The 20434-nt window shown below is 43.7% G+C and overlaps 1 protein-coding gene across 1 annotated transcript; it reads left to right on the forward strand.

The window, feature by feature from the left end:
- Nucleotides 1–426: 426 nt before the first annotated feature.
- On the forward strand, nt 427–19880 carry ankrd24 (ankyrin repeat domain 24). Its single transcript, XM_029752032.1, has 25 exons — nt 427–511; nt 1532–1605; nt 6317–6447; nt 6722–6810; nt 7002–7066; nt 7165–7222; nt 7344–7414; nt 7568–7674; nt 8295–8464; nt 9299–9321; nt 9616–9702; nt 9834–9935; nt 10213–10329; nt 10460–10592; nt 11130–11302; nt 12862–13025; nt 13404–13443; nt 13537–13701; nt 13810–14320; nt 15437–15747; nt 16010–16243; nt 16529–16705; nt 18955–19140; nt 19233–19298; nt 19391–19880. The coding sequence occupies exons 2-25, from the start codon at nt 1570–1572 to the stop codon at nt 19463–19465; spliced, it is 3291 nt and encodes a 1096-aa protein (XP_029607892.1). The 5' UTR covers nt 427–511; nt 1532–1569; the 3' UTR covers nt 19466–19880.
- The last annotated feature ends 554 nt before the right edge of the window (nt 19881–20434 follow it).

Here is a 20434-nt window from a genome sequence, read left to right on the forward strand (position 1 = left end):
GTCAAAAGAGTTAGTGCAAAAAAGGTCAACGCTTAGTCACAACACACGTGCCTGGCTGCAAAAGTGCATTGTGAGTGACGTCAGCAGCAGGCGCTCAGCTCGTGCAAGGCAGCAGAAGGCCTGCAGCAATTTCAGCAAATTGCAAATCATTGTTGGCTGACTGCAGCAGCTGTAGTACGGGTTCGACGAGCCAAACCCAATGAATATAGTTGGTGACGAATGTTTGATCAGAACTTACAACATCAATCAACGTGTCTCAATCAAAATTGTACAGCCAGAAGTACAGAAAAGAGTGAGAGTCTGTACCTGAACAAATGTAAAATCATATTTGAGTAACGTTATTGCGTATTCCACGCAATGACGCAGTTTTACGTTGTCACGCAATGACATCACAACGTCATTTAGCAACAAATCAACCTGCCTCTAGCAACTTACCCTGAAAATTAGTTGGCAACACTGGCGACAGCAGGCGACCGAAGCAACCCCTCCAAGTAACAACACTCTACATCAGGTATTTATTTATATACCAAGATAATTTAGAGGTATGTAGCCTAATGTGTGTAGGCCTACTACATGCACATTACCTATACATTACCACTTTAGTAATAATCAGTGTGAACTACATGTAGTTCAACTAGTAATTGAACTGCATTTTGCAGTAGCTGGGTGGTAGTTGAACTAAATTCAAATATAAGTAGTGTTTCCAGTAGTTAATAACTTTTTTTGTCAAGTAGCAGTGTAGCTAACTAGAATACTGGAACTATGCACTACTTTTCATGCAAAAATAAATTCTGGATGAAGTAGGCAATCATTTCCTTTCATTTTTGTGTTTAATATGCTAAATTACACATTCTGTTAACATATGACCTCAAAGTGTCTTGCAATTTGTAGTCTATAACATTACAGATTTACAAAGGATAATTTTTCCCCAAAGTAGTTTGGATGTAGTGAACTACTTTTTCAAAGTAACTTTAGTTAACTAAAATACACATTTTTATTAAGGGTAGCTTTAGTGTAAGCGTAAATTCTTCTCATCTGTAATAATTTGTATCTTGGTAAACTATATTTTTAGAGTAGCTTCCCCAACACTGATAAAAACTGTAAATGTATTGGTTATGTTTCCCAAAAGGCAAAATGCTTCATAAATTAAACTGAGAATTGGCCTATGTCTCGATGATGGCATTCTAAAAATATGTAAGGCATAATCAATGAGGGTCTATGCATTCTATATGGAAAATAATGAACAAAATGGAAGGTGTGTTCCACAATGCACTAGCGGATATACCATGCTGATATACTGTGCATTATATGGAAATAATGCATGCTGTAAAATGCCCTTTAAGCCAATCAGAAACTAGTATTTAACAATGCCATGGTATAAATTGTGGTTATCACACAAGACTCCATCAAACCGGGTATTGTTGTATTTTAGGTAATACAAAGGGACACCTGTTTGAATGCATGTTAAAATCTAGCAACCCACGTGTTGAAATGCTATGGTGAGTGAAATAATTGGTGTATTTCTTTTCAGAGTTTCACTTTTCTGGATGCAAAGTGCAGTAAGCCAAAATGAAGAACCTCAAGGCAAAATTGAAGAAGAATGAGGTAAGAGTTGGAGAATCTCTCTTACAAAACCATCCAACCATGCACTGATATCTACAATACACTGAGTCAATTTACTTTTAGAGTTTGGAGGTGTATTCATGTGCAGTAAAACTTCTTATTCAAACTTTCTTTGAACCTGGTATTGACTGCTATGGGTGGTGCTAGGCTCTTCTTAGGTGGCTGTGTAGGTCCCCGTGCTGACAGACTGTGTGTGTGTGTGTGTGGGGAGGGGGGGGGGGGCACTGAGCTGGATGTCAGTATCACTGAGCAGCAGGGGAGCAGGCCAATCTGCTGTAACCAGAGCTCTCAGGTAGCCTTTAATTATTCAGCCCATACACACACACACACACACACACACACACACACACACACACACACACACACACACACACACACACCACACACAAGAATCATTCATTTCCTGCTGTCGTCACCATCTCATTATGCAGGTGGTTTTAATGTGACATGTAAGAGTGAAAATAAAGTAATCAATCCCAAGACAAGAATTCTGTACAAATGTTGTGTATATACTAATGTCTTAAATGTCTACGCAACTGAAGCTGGTTGCAATAGCTATGTGTGGCTATGCTATAGGTTATAGTACAGTTAGCTCTACTGTAAGCTCTGAGTAGAAATGTAACTCCTGTGTGCCTTGACCTGTTTTAGTGAGAGATCCCCATAGCCAGAGTAATATGACTGCTTTGCTGGGGTGTAGCTGAGAGAGAACAGAGTAAGTTATTAATTAATCAATCAATGACTTACCCTCTCACTGGGAGGGATGCTCAGATTTTCATTTAAAGACAGGGAGAGAGTGAGAGAGAAGGGGGTGGGGGAGGGAGAGAAGGGGGATCACACACCATATTGAAGAACCATTTTAGGTTCTAGGTAGAACTCTTTTGAGTTCCATGTAGAACCCTCTGTGGAAAGGGTTCTACATGGAACCCAAATTAGTTCTACCTGGATCCAAAAGGGTTCTACTTAGAACCAAAAGGGGTTCTTCAAAGGGTTCTCCGAACTATGGGGCCAAATAACCTCTTTTGATAGCAACTTTTTTTCTAAGAGTGTAGCTTATCATCCATCTTAATTTTTCTCACAATGTTGGTCACACACACACACACGACACACATAAGCACTCTATAGGGAATAGGACCAGCCTACTTTACTGGTTATTAATGTTGGTATACCCTGTCCTATTTTCTACTAACTTAACCATTTGATACAACGATGTACACTGTACAAAACATTAAGACCCCCCGCCCTCAGAACAGCCTCAATTTGTTGGGACATGGACTCTTCAAGGTGTTGAAAGAATTCCACAGGGATAATGGCCCATCTTGACTACAATGCTTCCCACAGTTGTTGAATGGATGTCCTTTGGGTCGTGGACCATTCTTGCTACACACAGGAAACTGTTGAGCGTGAAAAACCCAGCAGCGTTGTAGTTGTTGACACAAACCGGTGCGCCTGGCACCTACTACCATACCCCGTTCAAAGGCACTTACACCTTTTGTCAGGCCCATTCACCCTCTGAATGGCACATATTCACAATCCATGTCTGAATTGTCACAAGGCTTAAAAATCTGTCTTTAGCATGTCTCCTCCCCTTCATCTACATTGATCGTGTTGCTGCCATGCTGTGTTATTGTCTTAGGTCTCTCTTTATGTAGTGTTGTGGTGTCTCTCTTGTCGTGATGTTTGTTTTGTCCTACATTTTTACAGTTGAAGTCGGAAGTTTACATACACTTAGATTGGAGTCATTAAAACTCGTTTTTCAACCACTCCACAAATTTCTTGTTGACAAACTATAGTTTTGGCAAGTTGGTTAGGACATCTACTTTGTGCATGACACAAGTCATTTTTCCAACAATTGTTTACAGACAGATTATTTCACTTAGAATTCACTGTATCACAATTCCAGTGGGTCAGAAGTTTACATACACTAAGTTGACTGTGCCTTTAAACAGCTTGGAAAATTCCAGAAAATTATGTCATGGCCTTAGAAGCTTCTGATAGGTCAATTGACATCATTTGAGTCAATTGGATGTGTACCTGTGGATGTATTTCAAGGCCTACCTTCAAACCCAGTGCCTCTTTGCTTGACATCATGGGAAAATCAAAAGAAATCAGCCAAGACCTCAGAAAAGAAATTGTAGACCTCCACAAGTCTGGTTCATCCTTGGGAGCAATTTCCATATGCCTGAAGGTACCACGTTCATCTGTACAAACAATAGTACGCAAGTATAAACACCATGGGACCACACAGCTGTCATACCGCTCAGGAAGGAGACGTGTTCTGTCTACTATAGATGAACGTGCTTTGGTGCGAAAAGTGCAAATAAATCCCAGAACAACAGCAAAGGACCCTGTGAATACGCTGGAAGAAACAGGTACAAAAGGATCTATATCCACAGTAAAACGAGTCCTATGTCAACATAACCTGAAAGGCCGCTCAGCAAGGAAGAAGCCACTGCTCTAAAACCGCCATAAAAAATCCAGACTACGGTTTGCAACTGCACATGGGGACAAAGATCGTACTTTTTGGAGAAATTTCCTGTGGTCTGATGAAACAAAAATAAAACTGTTTGGCCATAATGACCATCATTATGTTTGGAGGAAAAAGGGGAATGCTTGCAAGCCGAAGAACACCATCCCAACCGTGAAGAATAGGGGTGGCAGCATCATGTTGTGGGGGTGCTTTGCTGCAGGAGGGACTGGTGCACTTCACAAAATAGATGGCATCACGAGGAAGAAAAATGATGTGGATTTATTGAAGCAAGATCTCAAGACATCAGTCAGGAAGTTAAAGCTTGGTCACAAATGGGTCTTCCAAATCGACAATGACCCCAAGCATACTTCCAAAGTTGTGGCAAAATGGCTTAAGGACAACAAAGTTTTGGAATTGGAGTGGCCATCACAAAGCCCTGACCTCAATCTCAGAGAAAATTTGTGGGTAGAACTGAAAAAGCGTGTGCGAGCAAGGAGGCCTACAAACCTGACTCAGTTACACCAGCTCTGTCAGGAGGAATGGGCCAAAATTCACCCAACGTATTGTGGGAAGCTTGTGGAAGGCTACCCAAAAGGTTTGACCCAAGTTAAACAATTTAAAGGCAATGCTACCAAATACTAATTGAGTGTATGTACACTTCTGACGCACTGGGAATGTGATGAAAGAAATAACAGCTGAAATAAATAATTCTCTCTACTATTATTCTGACATTTCACATTCTTAGAATATAGTGGTGATCCTAACTGACCTAAGAGAGGGAATTTTTACTAGGATTAAATGTCAGGAGTTGTGAAAACTGAGTTTAAATGTATTTGGCTAAGTGTATGTAAACTTCCAACTTCAACTGTATATTTAATCCCAGCCCCTGTCCTCGCAGGGTGCCTTTTTTTTGTCTTGGTAGGCCGTCGTTTTGTACACTCAGTGTATAATGCAAACATAAAAGGATATAGCAAGAAACGTTATGGCCTTATCTCAGTTTAATAAAATAATAGATTCCTTTTTTGCACTTATTGTGAAAATCAATTCTAATTATGTAAATGGCTGCGTCCAGGTCAGACGAGATGATTCAGGACGTTATTATTCTATCAGCGTGTCCTCTCTGCCCTACCCTGGCACTACCAGCCAGCTGTGTTCTCCTCTTTCTGCTGAGCCTTCGTCTTCTCCTGGCAGACATACAGTAGGTCCAGAGAGAGAGAGAGAGGGACTGCCTGGCCCAAATAGGACAGCACAGAGAGGGAGAGAGCTGACTGAAACAAATGGACAGACTGTGAGAGGAGTGGGAAGAGAAGACTGTACTAGGCTGGGGTGTGAAATAAGAAGGGCACAGAAAGAGGGAGGTGGTGTGTGTGTGTGTGTGTGAGAGAGACACAGTGCGTCCCAGGTTGAGACTGTAGACGGAGTATGTAGGTCCCTGAGAGCATTAACAGCAGTGCAGGAAGAGGGGAGGGTGTTTTGGCTGAGAGAGCAAAGCACTGCATATGGAGAGCTACATTGCTGTGCGACTCAGAGGGCTAGAGCAGTGGTCTTCTGTTTGTACAGGGATGTATAGACTTCATGTTTATGTAGCATCATAATCACGACTTTCCTGTCATACATTTCTTCTGTTCTGGATTGTGCTAGTGGGTTGTCTGTGTAGTTATACTGTGTATTTATGCTTTGTCATTTAGTGCTAAGTTGGTGTGCAACTCTGACGGTGTGTTTGAGGCCTGTGGGTAGTTGAGTAGTGTATGTTTGTGTGTCAGTATTTTGGTCAGACTGTGGACAGCTCTTTGGCTCTATGGATCGTCAGCTCTGAGCCTGATGAAGCGTTATTTCTGTACTTGTTTCAGCTTACTGGTGGTAGGTATCCCTCTCCGTTTGACCTGAGCTGTCTTTTCATTGTACTTTCTCTCAAAGGGTTACTTTTTCTGGAAAAAACAGTTGAAAGTGATTTTGTGCACTGTGTGTAATGTTACCATAAAAGCAAGCAGATGGTACTGTATGTCAGTCCTTATTTCACTTTGATGAGATGCGCAGTATTAGATTTAGTAGTGTGTCATCTAGACCTACTGTATGGTTAGTCATCACTCAGACCTTTGTACAGTGTGTAATCAGATAGGGGGTCAGGGTCTACTCTGTATAGTACAGCATGTACAGTCATTTGGTTAGCTCTGATCAGCCCCAGCTCGTGACCGGGTTATGACCCATCTGTCCCTGTCCCCTCAGAGCCAGGACTGGAGTAAGAGTGATGAGAGACTGCTGCAGGCTGTAGGGCAGAACGAACCTGACAAAGTAGCTGCTCTGATCGTGAAGAAGGGACTCTGCCCCACCAAACTGGATGCAGAGGGGAAGTCAGCGTAAGTACCAAACACTTAGGGACAGTTTCCCTGACACAGGTTAAGCCTAGTCTTGGACTAAGAAGTACTTTCAATGGAGAATCGTTATTGAACTTGCTTGTTAGTCTAGGACTAGGTTTAAATGTGTCCACAAAACGTCCCTTTATGTTCAAACTGTCAGTGAGAGAGGGTAAAGAGTTGAAATATTTTCTACTTTCTTTGTTGTCATTACTAGTGTTGATGATCTTCTTGTTGGTTATATTCATAACCAGTATTGTTATTCTCTTCCTGGTAGGTTCCACCTCTGTGCGTCTCAGGGTCATCTGGACTGTCTGGAGGTCATCCTGGCTCACGGGCCAGACATTAACGTGACAGATGGCTCAGGTAAGAAGACAGTCTCATTCAGTTAACATGTTTAGTGTCACTGATCGCCAAGGTAATGCTTTGTGGCTATAATTGGTCAAAACAACATATTCAAAGTTGATTATCTCAATTATAACATGCTCTCTTGCGATTTGTTTTTGTTAATTCATTCATTCCCTCTCTCGCTTGGTGATGGCCTTATCAACTTCAAGGCTTCAGTGCCATTCACCTAGCAGCCAAGAACGGCCAGCCTGAGTGCCTGAAGAGACTATTACAGGTACAGCAGACAGACATAGTTAACATTACAATGATACATGGAAAATAAGGTATGGAATTATCATACATTTTTGGTGAATACGTCTCATACTCCCACAGGAGAGATTGCCTGTAGATTCCACAGACAGCTTTGGTCAGACAGCGTTGCATCACGCAGGTATGCAATGCCCTAGCGATAATGCAATTGATTACAGCACCATCTGTGTAACACTGTAAACAACCCAACCCTTTTATACCTTCCATTTGTCTACCTATGGTGTCTCCCCATCTTCCTGCAGCTGTGAGCGGCTGCTTGTCCTGCACTGAGACTCTGTGGGACTTTAAGGCCAGTCTGGATGCCCAGGATGGGGTAAGTGGTGTAGGCTTTAGACTGCCTCTGTACAGCAACAATCACCAAGCCAGGTCCTGGAGAACTACAGGGTGGGCAGGGTTTTGTTACAGCCAAGCACTAAAATGTGATTCAATCAACCATGTTAAGCCATTGTGGTCTTGTCTATCTCAGGATGGGGTGAGCCCGCTGATCCTAGGAGCCCAGATGAGTGGAGTGGAGCTGAGTGCTTTCCTGTTGGACCGAGGGGCCAACCCCAACATACAGGACAACCAGGGCAGGTAATTCAACATTAGATTGACTTATGAAAGACAAACTGTGAACACAACTGAAAGGTCAAGTTCACTTTGTTTTTGTAAAGAACATGTTAGGTGTCCAGACAATGTTTTTGCGATTTCACTTGGTTTTGAGAAACTTACCCTACCAGCAATATACTTCCTCATGATCTTTCTGCTGTTGCAGGGGCAGAGAAACATGAACAAAGGCTCCATAAACCCAATACATTTCCGTGGTCGAACACACACAGGTTTTCTCGTTCCCATTGTGGTGATACGGGAAAGAACGTACACGGAAATGTATCGCTCGAGTCCAACAAAGTGGAATATAATGTTGCGGATAAAGTTTAGAATTACAAAATGTCATATGTACAATATCTAAAGACCTGCATCACTATACTGAGAGCATTGCCATTTCTAAAAGGATGTATTTGGGTGTTTTTGGAGCCTTTGTTCAGGTTTGATCTCTGCCTGAAACTGTAGAACGAGCATGAGGAAGTCTATCACTGGTGGGGTAAGTTTCCCGAAACCAAAGTGAAATTTCAAAAAAGGGTCTGGACACATTCCATTTGCATCAAACATAGAGATTTGGTAAAAAAAAGTATGTCCTGGTTTTTGTGTTGTAGGTCAGCCCTGATGCTGGCCTATGAGAGTGACAGTGCAGAGACAGTGGAGGTGTTGCTAAGGGGGGGGGCTAACCCACAGCTGGCCGACGCCTTCAGACACGACGCAGCCCACTACGGCGTAACCGCCGGCAACCAGTGGATCGCACAGCTTCTGCAGAACTGTCTTCCAGGTAACCCACGGTAACCTCTTGATGTCTCACCTGCTGACTGAAGCAGATTTGGGCTCAATTCCTTTTAAATTAGGATTTTTGTTTAGTTGGAACTTCAATCAATTTCTTGACTGAACTGACTTGAAATTAAATTGAGTGCAATCTTGCTCTGCTACCCTTTAAGCCCAGTTTGGGGCTTCATTCTGGGCCCTGGTAGAATGGTGGATATAATTATAGTTGATAGAACAGACCACATTCCCTGCTGGTTATACCAGGGGCCATATTTGGTGTACAATTTCAAATGTTCAATTAATTAGCATTGCCAACTACTACAACACTTTGTATGCTATTTAATGTACTGTACCAGAATCCATGGAGCATAATCCTTTCTATCAGTTGTACTTTTATGGCCTGGTCTATGGCCCTACTCTGGTCCCCCAGGAAATGGCTGTAATGTGAGGAAGTGGATGAAGTAAAGGGGACAGCTGGGGGTAATTGTAAAAGCCTGAAACAGAGAGGCTTGCTGCACTTTTATCTTCAAACAAAGGCTTGGTGATTTCCGAAAAACAGATGTGTGCTTCGTTTGAAATGGAGATGAATGGAACAGATCAGTGCCTGAAATGTCTCTGATGTATCTGTGATATATGAGGACTCTTGTGTCTTACAGCTTACAGTAGGGCTGTTGTTTGGTGTTATACTGAGTGCTACGATATATAGGAGGATTTTTATGGGCCGGTATGCTGTTTAGCTATAACTACAGTGTGTATGTGCATGTGCGTGCATGCGCGTGTATTGAATCTCAATGGACCAGAGGTTAAAAGGATTTGCCGTTTGTCTCTCCCCATGCATACATAGCCACTGAGGGCAACGGCGAGGAGGTAACTGACCACTCAGCTTTCCATTTTCACTCACTACACATTCAGTACATGTGAAAACATAACACAACTATTTCTAGATTGTACATAATAGAATTTACAACATAAGAAGGAACACCAACTTCTTATCCCATTTTCAATCTACAACATCTTTTGAACAACAACAGCTGAAGTAACATCACACATTAAAAGCTAATTTCACAACGTTTTGGGCTACAGTACTGCCTGGCTTTGCTTTTGCCCTTGCTGCTATTTCTCTCCTGTTTCCCTGTTCCTTCTGCTTGTCTGTGTCTCCAGAGGCAGCCCCCACCTCCCCCTCCTCTGCCAGGGGGGACCACCCCCCGCAAGAGGAAAGCCCCTCCTCCACCTCACTCCCCTCCCCAGGTACGAGGCTAACTCCAGAGATGGATGGCACAGTTTTTACAAAATACTTTCTATATGATTCTTACTAACTCTAACTTATGCTAGGCTGTGATGATCATAATCATACTAACTTTAAAAAAACAATGTTCCAGGACTCTCCATCCCTGCCTTCTCCTGCCCCCCAGAGCTCTCCTCCCCCTGCCTCTCCCTCAGCTCAGTCTCCAGAGACACGGCGCTCTAATCAGGCCAACCTCGTGAGTTACTTCCCCTGCCACGGCATACTGTATGCATAGCACCTAAGCATATAGGAGATAGAATAGGCTTATATTTATGGTATACAACTCAACACAACTCAATTCAAAGGATTCATCTTTAGATATCAATTTTGAAGAGCAGTATTCATGACTAAAGTAACAGACAATACATAGTGAATCACTATCTACTGTATTCAATTTGAGACTGCTAATGAGTATGTTGCTGCTGTTTGACTGTGATACCACTGATATGCATTGCCTTGTGTGTGTCTGTGAGACGGAGAATGAGGAGGTTTTTGAGGAGATCCGAAGGCTGCGTCTGGAAAGGAAGCGTCTGCTCCAGAAGATTAAAGGTCTGGAGCAGCAGAACAGCGCACTAACTGACCTGGAGGAGGTACTGCATGCACGGTTCATTTCCCAGTCTGAGATCAAGCTCAAACCCCCTTCCTTGGAAACGTCTCATATATCTGAAAGGATGTTAGAAATCTGGTAATAGCTGTGCCCTCACTGTCTCCCTGTGCTAGCTGACCCAGCTGAGAGAGTGTCTGGAACAGGCGGAGGCAGAGCGGGACAGGCTACAGACTGAGCTGGAGGAGCTGAAGGCAGGTCAGGTGATCGGAGCCAGTGACTCAGATGATGACATACTGGACTTCCCAGGTGTGTGTGGGGGGAGAGAGGGAATACTGCTAGCAAATTGTTACAGATGCCGTATCTTAATTTTTGTCCCAGTTTCTTAAAAATAATCCTGCAGCAACAGGAAATGTGAATTATTATGTGGATTATAATGAATGGACATTGTTTTGTAGGGCTTAATAAATTTTTTGTTAGGGCAAATGTAGGTCAAGGTCGCAATTGTAAATGAGAACTTGTTCTCAACTTGCCTACCTGATTAAATAAAGGTTAAATAAAATCATGTATGAAATAAAGAGGAAATTACAAACCTTGGAAGCCTTTTTAAACCCCAAATACACTACAAGCTTGCATTTCCTGCTACAACAGGATGATCAAATTAAGATACGGCATTTGCATATTTGTTAAATGGACCAAATGTTGGACTAGGTTGTATAACCCTAATGAGTCATACATCATAACTAGATGATGCATTTCACTCAAATTCTACTGCCATGGTAATGGCTGATGTTTTGCAATGTGTTTGACAAAATATGACATTGATTTACCCCGTATATCTTGAAGTTGCTGAGAAGCTGCTCTCCAGGCGGTCCAGAGAGTCTCCCTCTGCTCTGGACGAGGAGGAGGCACACTCCTCCACCTCTCCTGGTCCTGCAGACCCAGACACTGTGGCTGAGCTATGCAGACAGGTAGATGAGCTGACCTCACAGAACCAGGAGCTGGTCCTCAAAGTGCAGGTAAGAACACACACATACATGCCATCAGCTGATTCATTGATAAAAATGGGGTAATCAAAAGGTAATCCAGACCAGAGAAGTCCCAGTCAGCAGATGATGATGATGCACTGGTTCAAGGATGGCTGAACAGCGTCAGATTGGACCGTTTGTCATATTACCACTTTATAGGTCGATGATGAAGCAGTACCCAGGTATAAATAGAATAATAGCATCACACAGAGACTTGGTGCAGGCTTTCTTCACTAACTGGGTCAAGGTCTGTACAAGTAGACAGAATTAGGACAAAGGGTTACAGCCAATGATGTATAGTGAACAAAAATATGAAGGCAACATGCAACAATTTCAACGATTTTACTTAGTTACAGTTCATATAAGGAAATCAGTCAATTCAAATAAATTCATTAGGCCCTAATCTATGGATTTCACATGACTGGGCAGGGGCGCAGCCATTGGCCCACCCACTTGGGAGCCAGGCCCACCCACTGGCGAGCCAGGCCCAGCCAATCAGAATGAGTTTTTCCCTACAAAAGATCTTGATTACGGACAGAAATACTCCTCAGTTTCATCATCTGTCCGGGTGCACGCTCACTCAAAACTTGAGACATCTGTGGCATTGTGCTGTGTGACAAAACTGCACATTTTAGAGTGGCCTTTTATTGTCCCCAGCACAAGGTGCACCTGTGTAAAGATCATGCTGTTTAATCCGCTTCTTAATATGCCACACCTGTCAGGGGGATGGAATATCTTGGTAAAGGAGAAATGCTCACTGACAGGGATGTAAACAAATTTGTGCACAACATATGAGAGAAATAAGCTTTTTGTGTGTATGGAACATCTTTTATTTTAGCTCATGAAACATGGGACCAACATTTTACATATTTTTATTCAGTGTATTTAAACCCTGGATTGCTGATGCTATGTATTGGCTATTGAGAGGCTTTGAAGCCACTTGTCGCCCATATTGACACTCCCCAGTACGTAACAGTCCTCCATAGGCATGAATGGAATTCTACAGTATTTCAATTAAATGTTTAAAGGTCAAAATTACATGTGTTTTTTTGTTGTAGTGGGGACAGTAACATCTCTAAAAATTATACTTTTATGGAAATGTTTTAATATATTTTGTATTTTTTTTATTTGTATTAAGGTGTCTGTAATAGAATAAATGTGGCAAAAACAAATGTAGACATTAATAAATACATTTCTATAGCTTCCTAACTATTTTTTACAATGGTGAGGGCGTGCCAAGATGGAGGCACAGTGGCTTCAACACAACGCCTCCTATCAGCCATCTAGTGTACTGTATATATAAATCATTGGTTATAACCAGGCTACCATTGGAGGGTTTGTCTGGGACTGTGTGTGAGGGGCAGCAGGGGTGGTGGTACAGCACAGAAGCTAACTATGAAGCTGTCATGAAGGAAGAGGAGAGGAAGCAGTTCTGTGAATGTGGACATAAAAATAGGATGCTTGACTTATGAGATACACATCACAACTGTTAGCGAAGAAAGAAAACCCTTACTGATTATTTCTGTACTGTGATTTTGTGTGGTTTGCAGATGCTGGAGATGTTTGAGAAGGATGACCCTGACATGCAGACAACCGGCCCAGACTTTGTCCCCACGGCTCTGTATGACTCCCTCAGGAAGGAGTTTGAAGCTCTACAGGAGCGCTACTCCCAGGCCCAGGCTTCAGCTGAGGCCTCCAGCATGGCGGGAGAGGGGTAAGGATTATCACCCACAACACCAGCCCTGCTGTATACCCTCTGGGTAAGAGTATCTGCTAAATTACTAAAATGTCACATTTACATCACTCACTAAGGTTAGATTTCAATTTGTTGCCCTGGGGGTGGAGTTCAATTTGGTGCCCTGGGGTAGTCCACCCCAGGGCACTACAGTAATATATAAACATGGACACCCCCAGAAGGCTTCAACATATTAACACTGGTCCAGTCCTATTTTAGAGTCTTTAAGCCCACTATTTAAGAGTCAATATGTAATTTGAACCCTGCCAGCCACAGTATTGTAATTGAAGATTCTAACACAATAGGTAAGCCTCTCACTTCACTTCAGTTCTGATGTTTATTTTTGTTCACCTCCAGGTGTGAGGAGACGGTGGCGGGAGGAGGAGAGGGAGAGACAGCGGCAGAGGAGAAGGAGGGGACAGAGGAGAAGGGGAAGGAGGGGACGGAGGATGAGAGCAGTAAGGAGCTGAGGGAGAGGCTGTGTGGCAAGGAGAAACAGCTGGGCCACTCCCAGTCTGAGCTGGAGGAGCTGAGAGAACAGGTGCACCTGGGGGTATATTCTGGGGAACAGGCAGGGGGAATGGGGGGTGAGAGAGAGACCCCCAGGGGCAGCGGCGAGGTGGTGAGCCTGGAGACGCAGCAGCTGAGAGAGAGGGTGAGGGAGCTGGAGGAGGCGCTGAAAGAGAGAGGGGGACAAGGAGAGGGACAAGGAGAGGGACAGAGGGAGGAAGCGGGCCTGAGGGAGGTAGAGGGGGAGGGACAGAGGGAGGGAGAGGGGGAGAGCGCAGAGGACAATGACACAGTCAAACAGCTGAGAAAGAAAGTTGAGGAACTACAGGCAGCCCTGGAAGAGAAAGGGACAGATAAAGAGTTTGAAAAGGAGGACGGAGGAGGGGAGAGTGAGAGGGTGAGGAGCCTCAGAGAGAGGGTGAGCGAACTGGAGGCCACCCTGGCGGAGAGCAAAGAGTCAGGGAGAGCTGGGGGAGGGAGAGAGAAAGTGGTAGAGTCAGACGGAGAGGTGTTGCTTAGGCTCCAGGGCCGTGTGGTGGAGCTGGAGAGGGAGTTGAGGGACTGTGTTCCCCGTTCGGAGATGGACGAGGTGCAGGTGACCCTGGGTCTGCAGTGTGAGCAACTGGCCAGGGAGAGGTCCGAGGCCAGCCTGAGACTGAACGAGGCCCTACTGGAGCTGGACAGACTACGGTCCCCCAGCCCCAAACACTGTCAGGGAGATGAGGAAGAGAGGTCGGAAGGGTCAGAACCCTCCATTACATCAGGTGTGTTTTTCCCTGGTGTCAACCTGGTGTCCTGTTACTAATCAGGTTTCCATCCAACCATTTCATGCAGATGAATTACCTGATGCATGAAAAAAGTAATGACCGGGCTGTTGGAAACAGGAAATGCCGGAACAATTTCATAATTTTCTGCAGACAATTTGTTTGTTCGACATTGTGGGTTCTTTTTATGTCTGTAAAATTGATTATGCAAAAAACATCAGAGGAAAAGCCTTTATGCATAAATATTGATATAATAACCATCATATCGAAATGAACTTGGAGTCACACAATGATATGTTGTGTGACTCGGTTTATTGCAGTTTATTAGGCTACAGATGAAATAAGTTATGATGAACTTCATAAGGTTGGTGAAAGTTCAGGGTGATGAGCTTGATGCTCATTTCCAATAAATATCCAGGGTCTTATTCTGGTGACATGATGATTGATGCTGGGCTGCCGTTTGACCCCCCCAAATTATCTTGCTTTTATCCATAATAATCTCATCATGTAGACTAGCCTACCAGCACTGTATCTGTGAGCTGTTGGCTAGAGCACTTTGTGAAAAAAACCTTGATAGAGTTGAAAATGCGATGGAAACCCATTTAACTTTAACCGCAAAAGTTATTTTCATGTGCACTACTTTATCACGCACAGCTTTTTATCTGCAACAAGTCAGTGTGATGAAAACACATCTCTGGTGGGAAATATTTGCATGAAATCTGTCGTCAATTGGATGGAAACCTAGCTACTCCGCTATTATAATGATCTCTGTCACTTATCAAAAAATGTTGCTCACTTTGGGGCATAAGGACAAATTATATTACTGTAGTTAATTAGTGGTAAGCTGTAAATAACTCGTTTATAACCATTAATTTGCTTTTATGTCTCATTTGCTTTCACTTCCAACTGGGCACACACTGGTTAAATCAACGCTGTTTACGTTGTTTCCACATTATTTCAATGAAATTATATTGAACCAATGTGGAATAGATGTTGAATTAACATCTGAGCCCAGTGGGTTCTGTCCAATCAGAGCTCTTTCTTAGCTTTACGTGGTGATACTTCTCACCAATAAGAGCACTCTCTACGTCTGTGATATTTCTTCTCTAATATCAGAGCGCTCCCTGAGACGGGTGAGGGAGGAACTGGAGGTGGCTAGGCAGGAAGCAGCTCAGGCTCCGGACTGTCTGTGTGCGGAGCGCGAGGGTCGGTCTCAGGACACCCTCCACCTGAGACATGCAGTACCCCTGTCGCAACACACAGAGGCGCTGACGGCTCTGTCGGAGCAGCTGGCCCAGACAGCCCAGGAACTGCAGGCGGAGAGGGCTTTGCGATGCCACGCCCAGACAGAAACGGCCAGGTTGGAGGCCCAACTACAGGCCACACAACAGGACCTTATACCCTGGGAGGAGCATGACAAAGTTAAGGTTAGCTTCAAATGGTATTCTAGCAAATAGCAAGAATGAGCTGTCATACTACTTTGAGGTCCTAAGTGAATGGACATTAGGCTTTTATTAAAAAATCTACAAATTGTAAATAAAAATCATGGGGTTGTGCAATCAATATAATTTGCCACTAATAACAACCCCTCCGTCATCATGTATGACCCACAATCAATTACTGTTACCTACAGTAAAAGTACTAGGAAAGCACCCTCACATTGTGTGTGTTGTCTCTGCTGTGTGACAGGCGGAGCTGCAGCGCTCCCTGCAGGCCAGTGAGAGCAGTGCGGCGGAGGCCAAGGAGGCTTTGAGTGTGAAGGAGACAGAGCTGAGAGACCTGAGGTGCCAGAAGGCTGTGGAACAGGGCCTGGTGTCCAAGGAGGACCACGAGTCCCAGCGCCTCTCACTGCAGGCCGAGATCAACGCATTCACCGCCCAATTCAACAACCTCACACGCAATCACCAGAAGACTTGCACCGAGGTGTGTGTGTGTTGTATTTGTTCCTGTTCACCAAAATACAGAGAATTTTAACAAAATTAGAGACTGAAACCTTAACTCAAGAGTTAACCACAAGCCACATGCTACTGACTACACATTGGACTGATGTGCACCAGGGCTTCCTTTCTCCTAGCATTAGTTATGTGTGTGTACTATACAGTATCTCCTTGCCGCTTTTCCTTTCATGGCCATTGACGTGCTCTCCCTCTTCCCCTTGTCTTTATCTCTCCTCACTCCCCCCTCTCTCCCCTGACTCCCTCCCAACAGGTGTTCCAAGTTCAGCGTGAGGCTCTGTTTAATAAGAGTGAGTGTCAGGTGGCCGAGGCTCAGCTGGCCACGGCGCAGCAGCAGCTGGCTGACCTGCAGGCCCAGTCCAGCCACGTCCAGGAGCTCCAGAAAGACATCCAGGACTCCCAGGCCCTGGTCAAGGAGAAGGACTGCAAGGTAAGACAGACAAATGGTAGAAGTAAAATTTAGCAACACTGTCCTTTATTCAAAATCAACCCCTAGCCCCTCCGCCTTCGCCTGGCTACCCATCCACATCACTCTGGTCAAACACCACACCAACTAACATTTATTCTACACGAGGAGTCTGGATTTGATCTCCTCCCCGACGACTTTTCAAATGCGAACACATTCAAACAATTCTGATTGGTCCCAAAAACCGATGGGTTGGGCCAGAGCCTGAACACACTTGGGAAAGCGGCATTTCGGAAATAGAAATTGGCTTTGATATTCTGTTTGGTTACAGACTATCCAATCGCTGATGACTTGTTTTGTACAACGCCCCTCACTTTGACGTCAGCAGAAACAGCTTCTACAGTGGCGGTCTCCGACTCAATGTACAGTGCATTCGGAAAGTATTCAGACCCCTTGACTTTTTCCACATTTTGTTACGTTACAGCCTTATTCTAAAATGTATAAAATAATTTTTTCCCCTCATCAATCTACACACAATACCCCATAATGGTTTTTAGACATTTTTGCACATTTTATAAAACATAAAAACTGAAACATGACATTTACATAAGTAGTCAGACCCTTTACTCAGAACTTTGTTAAAGCACCTTTGGCAGTGATTTGAGTCTTCTTGGGTATGACGCTACAAGGTTGGCACACCTGTATTTTGGGAGTTTCTCCAATTATTCTCTGCAGATCCTTTCCAGCTCTGTCAGGTTGGATGGGGAGCGTCGCTGCACAGCTATTTAGGTCTCTATTCAGGTCTCTCCAGAGATGTTTGATCGGGTTCAAGTCCGGTCTCTGGCTGGGCCACTCAAGGACATTCAGAGACTTGTTCCGAAGCCACTCCTGTGTTGTCTTGGCTGCCCCAGTCTGAGGTCCTGAGTGCTCTGGAGCAGATTTTCATCAAGAATCTCTGTGTACTTTGCTCCGTTCATCTTATCCTCGATCCTGACTAGTCTCCCAGTCCCTGCTACTGAAAAACATCCCCATAGCATGATGCTGCCACCACCATGCTTCACCGCAGGGATGGTGCTATGTTTCCTCCAGACGTGATGCTTGTCATTCAGGCCAAAGAGTTCAATCTTGGTTTCATTAGACCAGAGAATCTTGTTTCTTATGGTCAGAGAGTCTTTAGGTGCCTTTTGGCAAACTCCAAGCGGCCACTCTACTATAAAGGCCTGATTGGGGGAGTGCTGTTACCTGCAGAGATGGTTGTCCTTCTGGAAGTTTCTCCTATCTCCCCAGAGGAACTCTGGAGCTCTGTTAGAGTGACCATTGGGTTCTTGGTCACCTCCCTGACCAAGGCTCTTCTCCCCCGATTGCTCAGTTTGGCCGGGCGGCTAGCTCTAGGAAGTCTTGGTGGTTCCAAACTTCTTCCATTTTAAGAATGATGGAGGCAACTGTGTTCTTGGGGACATTCAATGCTGCATAAATGTTTTGGTACCCTTCCCCAGATCTGTGCCCCAACAAAATTCTGCCTCTGAGCTTTACGGACAATTCCTTCAACCTCATGGCTTGGCTTTTGCTCTGACATGCACTGTCAACTGTGGGACCTTATATAGACAGGTGTGTGCCTTTCCAAATTTTGTCCAATCAATTGAATTTACCACAGGTGGATTCCAATCAAGTTGTAGAAACATCTCAAGGATGATCAATGGAAACAGGATGGTCCTGAGCTCAATTTCAAGTCTCATAGCAAAGGGTCTGAATACTTATGTAAACAAGGTATTTCTGTTTTTTTATATGTATGTATGTATGTATGTATGTATGTATGTATGTATGTATGTATGTATGTATGTATGTATGTATGTATGTATGTGCAAACATATATATGCAAACATTTCTAAAAACATTTTCGCTTTGTCATTATGGGGTACTGTAGATTGATGAGAGAAAAAACAATCGAATCCATTTTAGAATAAGGCTGTAACGTCACAAAATGTGGAAAAAGACAAAGGGTCTGAATACTTTCCAAATGCACTGCATGTCGCGATAGAGCAGCGGAATTACATTCAGTATGAGTCGTCAGGCAACCTACCCCCTGGCACTTCTTCCAGATCTTAAGGGTTAGGTTCCTTGCCCTCTGGGAAGCTGGGTGCCATATTGCTATACACTCCTTTATATCTACACATAGTGTTTAAGGGTGAGGGCATGAGTGTGATTTGAACTGAGAAAATGACCTTTGGAAATGAAGGGATCTATGATCTCCCTTCCTCCCTTGTTGTGTGTAGATAATTGAGCTGTCTAAGGAAGTGTTCTGTCTGAAGGAGGCTGTGGAGGCTCTGAGTCCTCCTCTGGGCTTTTCCTCCTCCTCCCACTCCTCCTCTCAATCCCAGTCTGAGAGAGTCCACCCTGGGAACCCTGGCCAGCAGGTGTCACTGCAGAACAGAGTGGCTATACTCTCCAAGGAAATCCAAGTGAGGGCACCAATGAGCCAAAATAAATACCTTTATTCACATTCATGGTTAAAAGACTGCTTGAGCATACTGTACTGTATATGTTATTACAGGATTGGGAACGAACGCACAGACAAGTCATAGCTGTGTACCGATCCCACCTACTGGCTGCTGTACAGGTAAGTACTCTATGCACCTTTGTAGAAGACATATCAGTATAGGGTCAGTGCAAAATGAAGTGTTGTGTAGACTTGTGTTGCATCTTCCTCAGGGCCGGATGGACGGGGAGGTACAGGGTCTGTTACTTCAGATCCTCAGCATGTCACACAAGGACCAGGGACACTGACCCCGCAGGCAGGCAGACAGACAGGCAGACAGACAGACAGAGAATACTCACTGTACACTGGAAGACACAACAGGCCATGGGATCCAGCACTGTACTGTACCATCTACTAACTACAGAATATGTACACACTTACTGAAAGCAGCTGGTCTGTTCTGGAGACAGCTGCATACAATACAATACAGTACAGTACGTGTAGCCTTGGATAGACATCAAGGCGAACCCATTTATGACTAGCATTGAACTGGATATGCATGGACAAGTATGGTTTTCTGGTATCAGAAAGAGAGATGTCTGTATAGAGATGTACTTGTATTGAATAACAAGAATGTATCCCTTGTCTCTTGAGCCTACTGATTGTATGACTGATTGTATTTTGTATGATATTCTTACAGTAAAGCTATAGAAAGAAAACTAACTCCTGCCTCTACCTCATTGTTTATTTGTTGAACAGTTGTTGGATGAATAAAAGCTCAAAGGTGATGCTTTCCATCTATTCCCTTGATCTATTTTAGGCTAGGTCAGGGATATCAGGGGTCGGGCAATTCCATGGTAACGGAATTGCACAGAGAATCTGATTTTTCACTTAAAATGTATTCCGAACAAAAACCATTGATTTAAAAGTTTAACAAACTATACAACTAATTTTAACAATTTACACTGACAATTTATAAAACATTTACTGGAAGAACTTTGCAGACACAAAGTTTGGTAAAAGAAATTTTGTAAAATCTCCCATTTTTGTGTCTATGTTTTCCCAAAACTGTTAAATATCTGCTCTGAATTAAGATTCAAGATGTTGGCAGAAAGAATGGGTGTCAGCTATGACATGACACATTGAAGTTGAAAAAATATATTTTGGTTATTGAACTACACTAAGTGAAGTGGATTTACAACCAGTAACTGAATTGTGGTAACGGAATTTCCTCATGGGCCCCTGATCTGTACTACACAGAAATCCATAATTATGGA

Source organism: Salmo trutta, chromosome 4, assembly GCF_901001165.1.
Source record: "Salmo trutta chromosome 4, fSalTru1.1, whole genome shotgun sequence".
Classification (NCBI taxonomy): Eukaryota; Metazoa; Chordata; class Actinopteri; order Salmoniformes; family Salmonidae; genus Salmo; species Salmo trutta.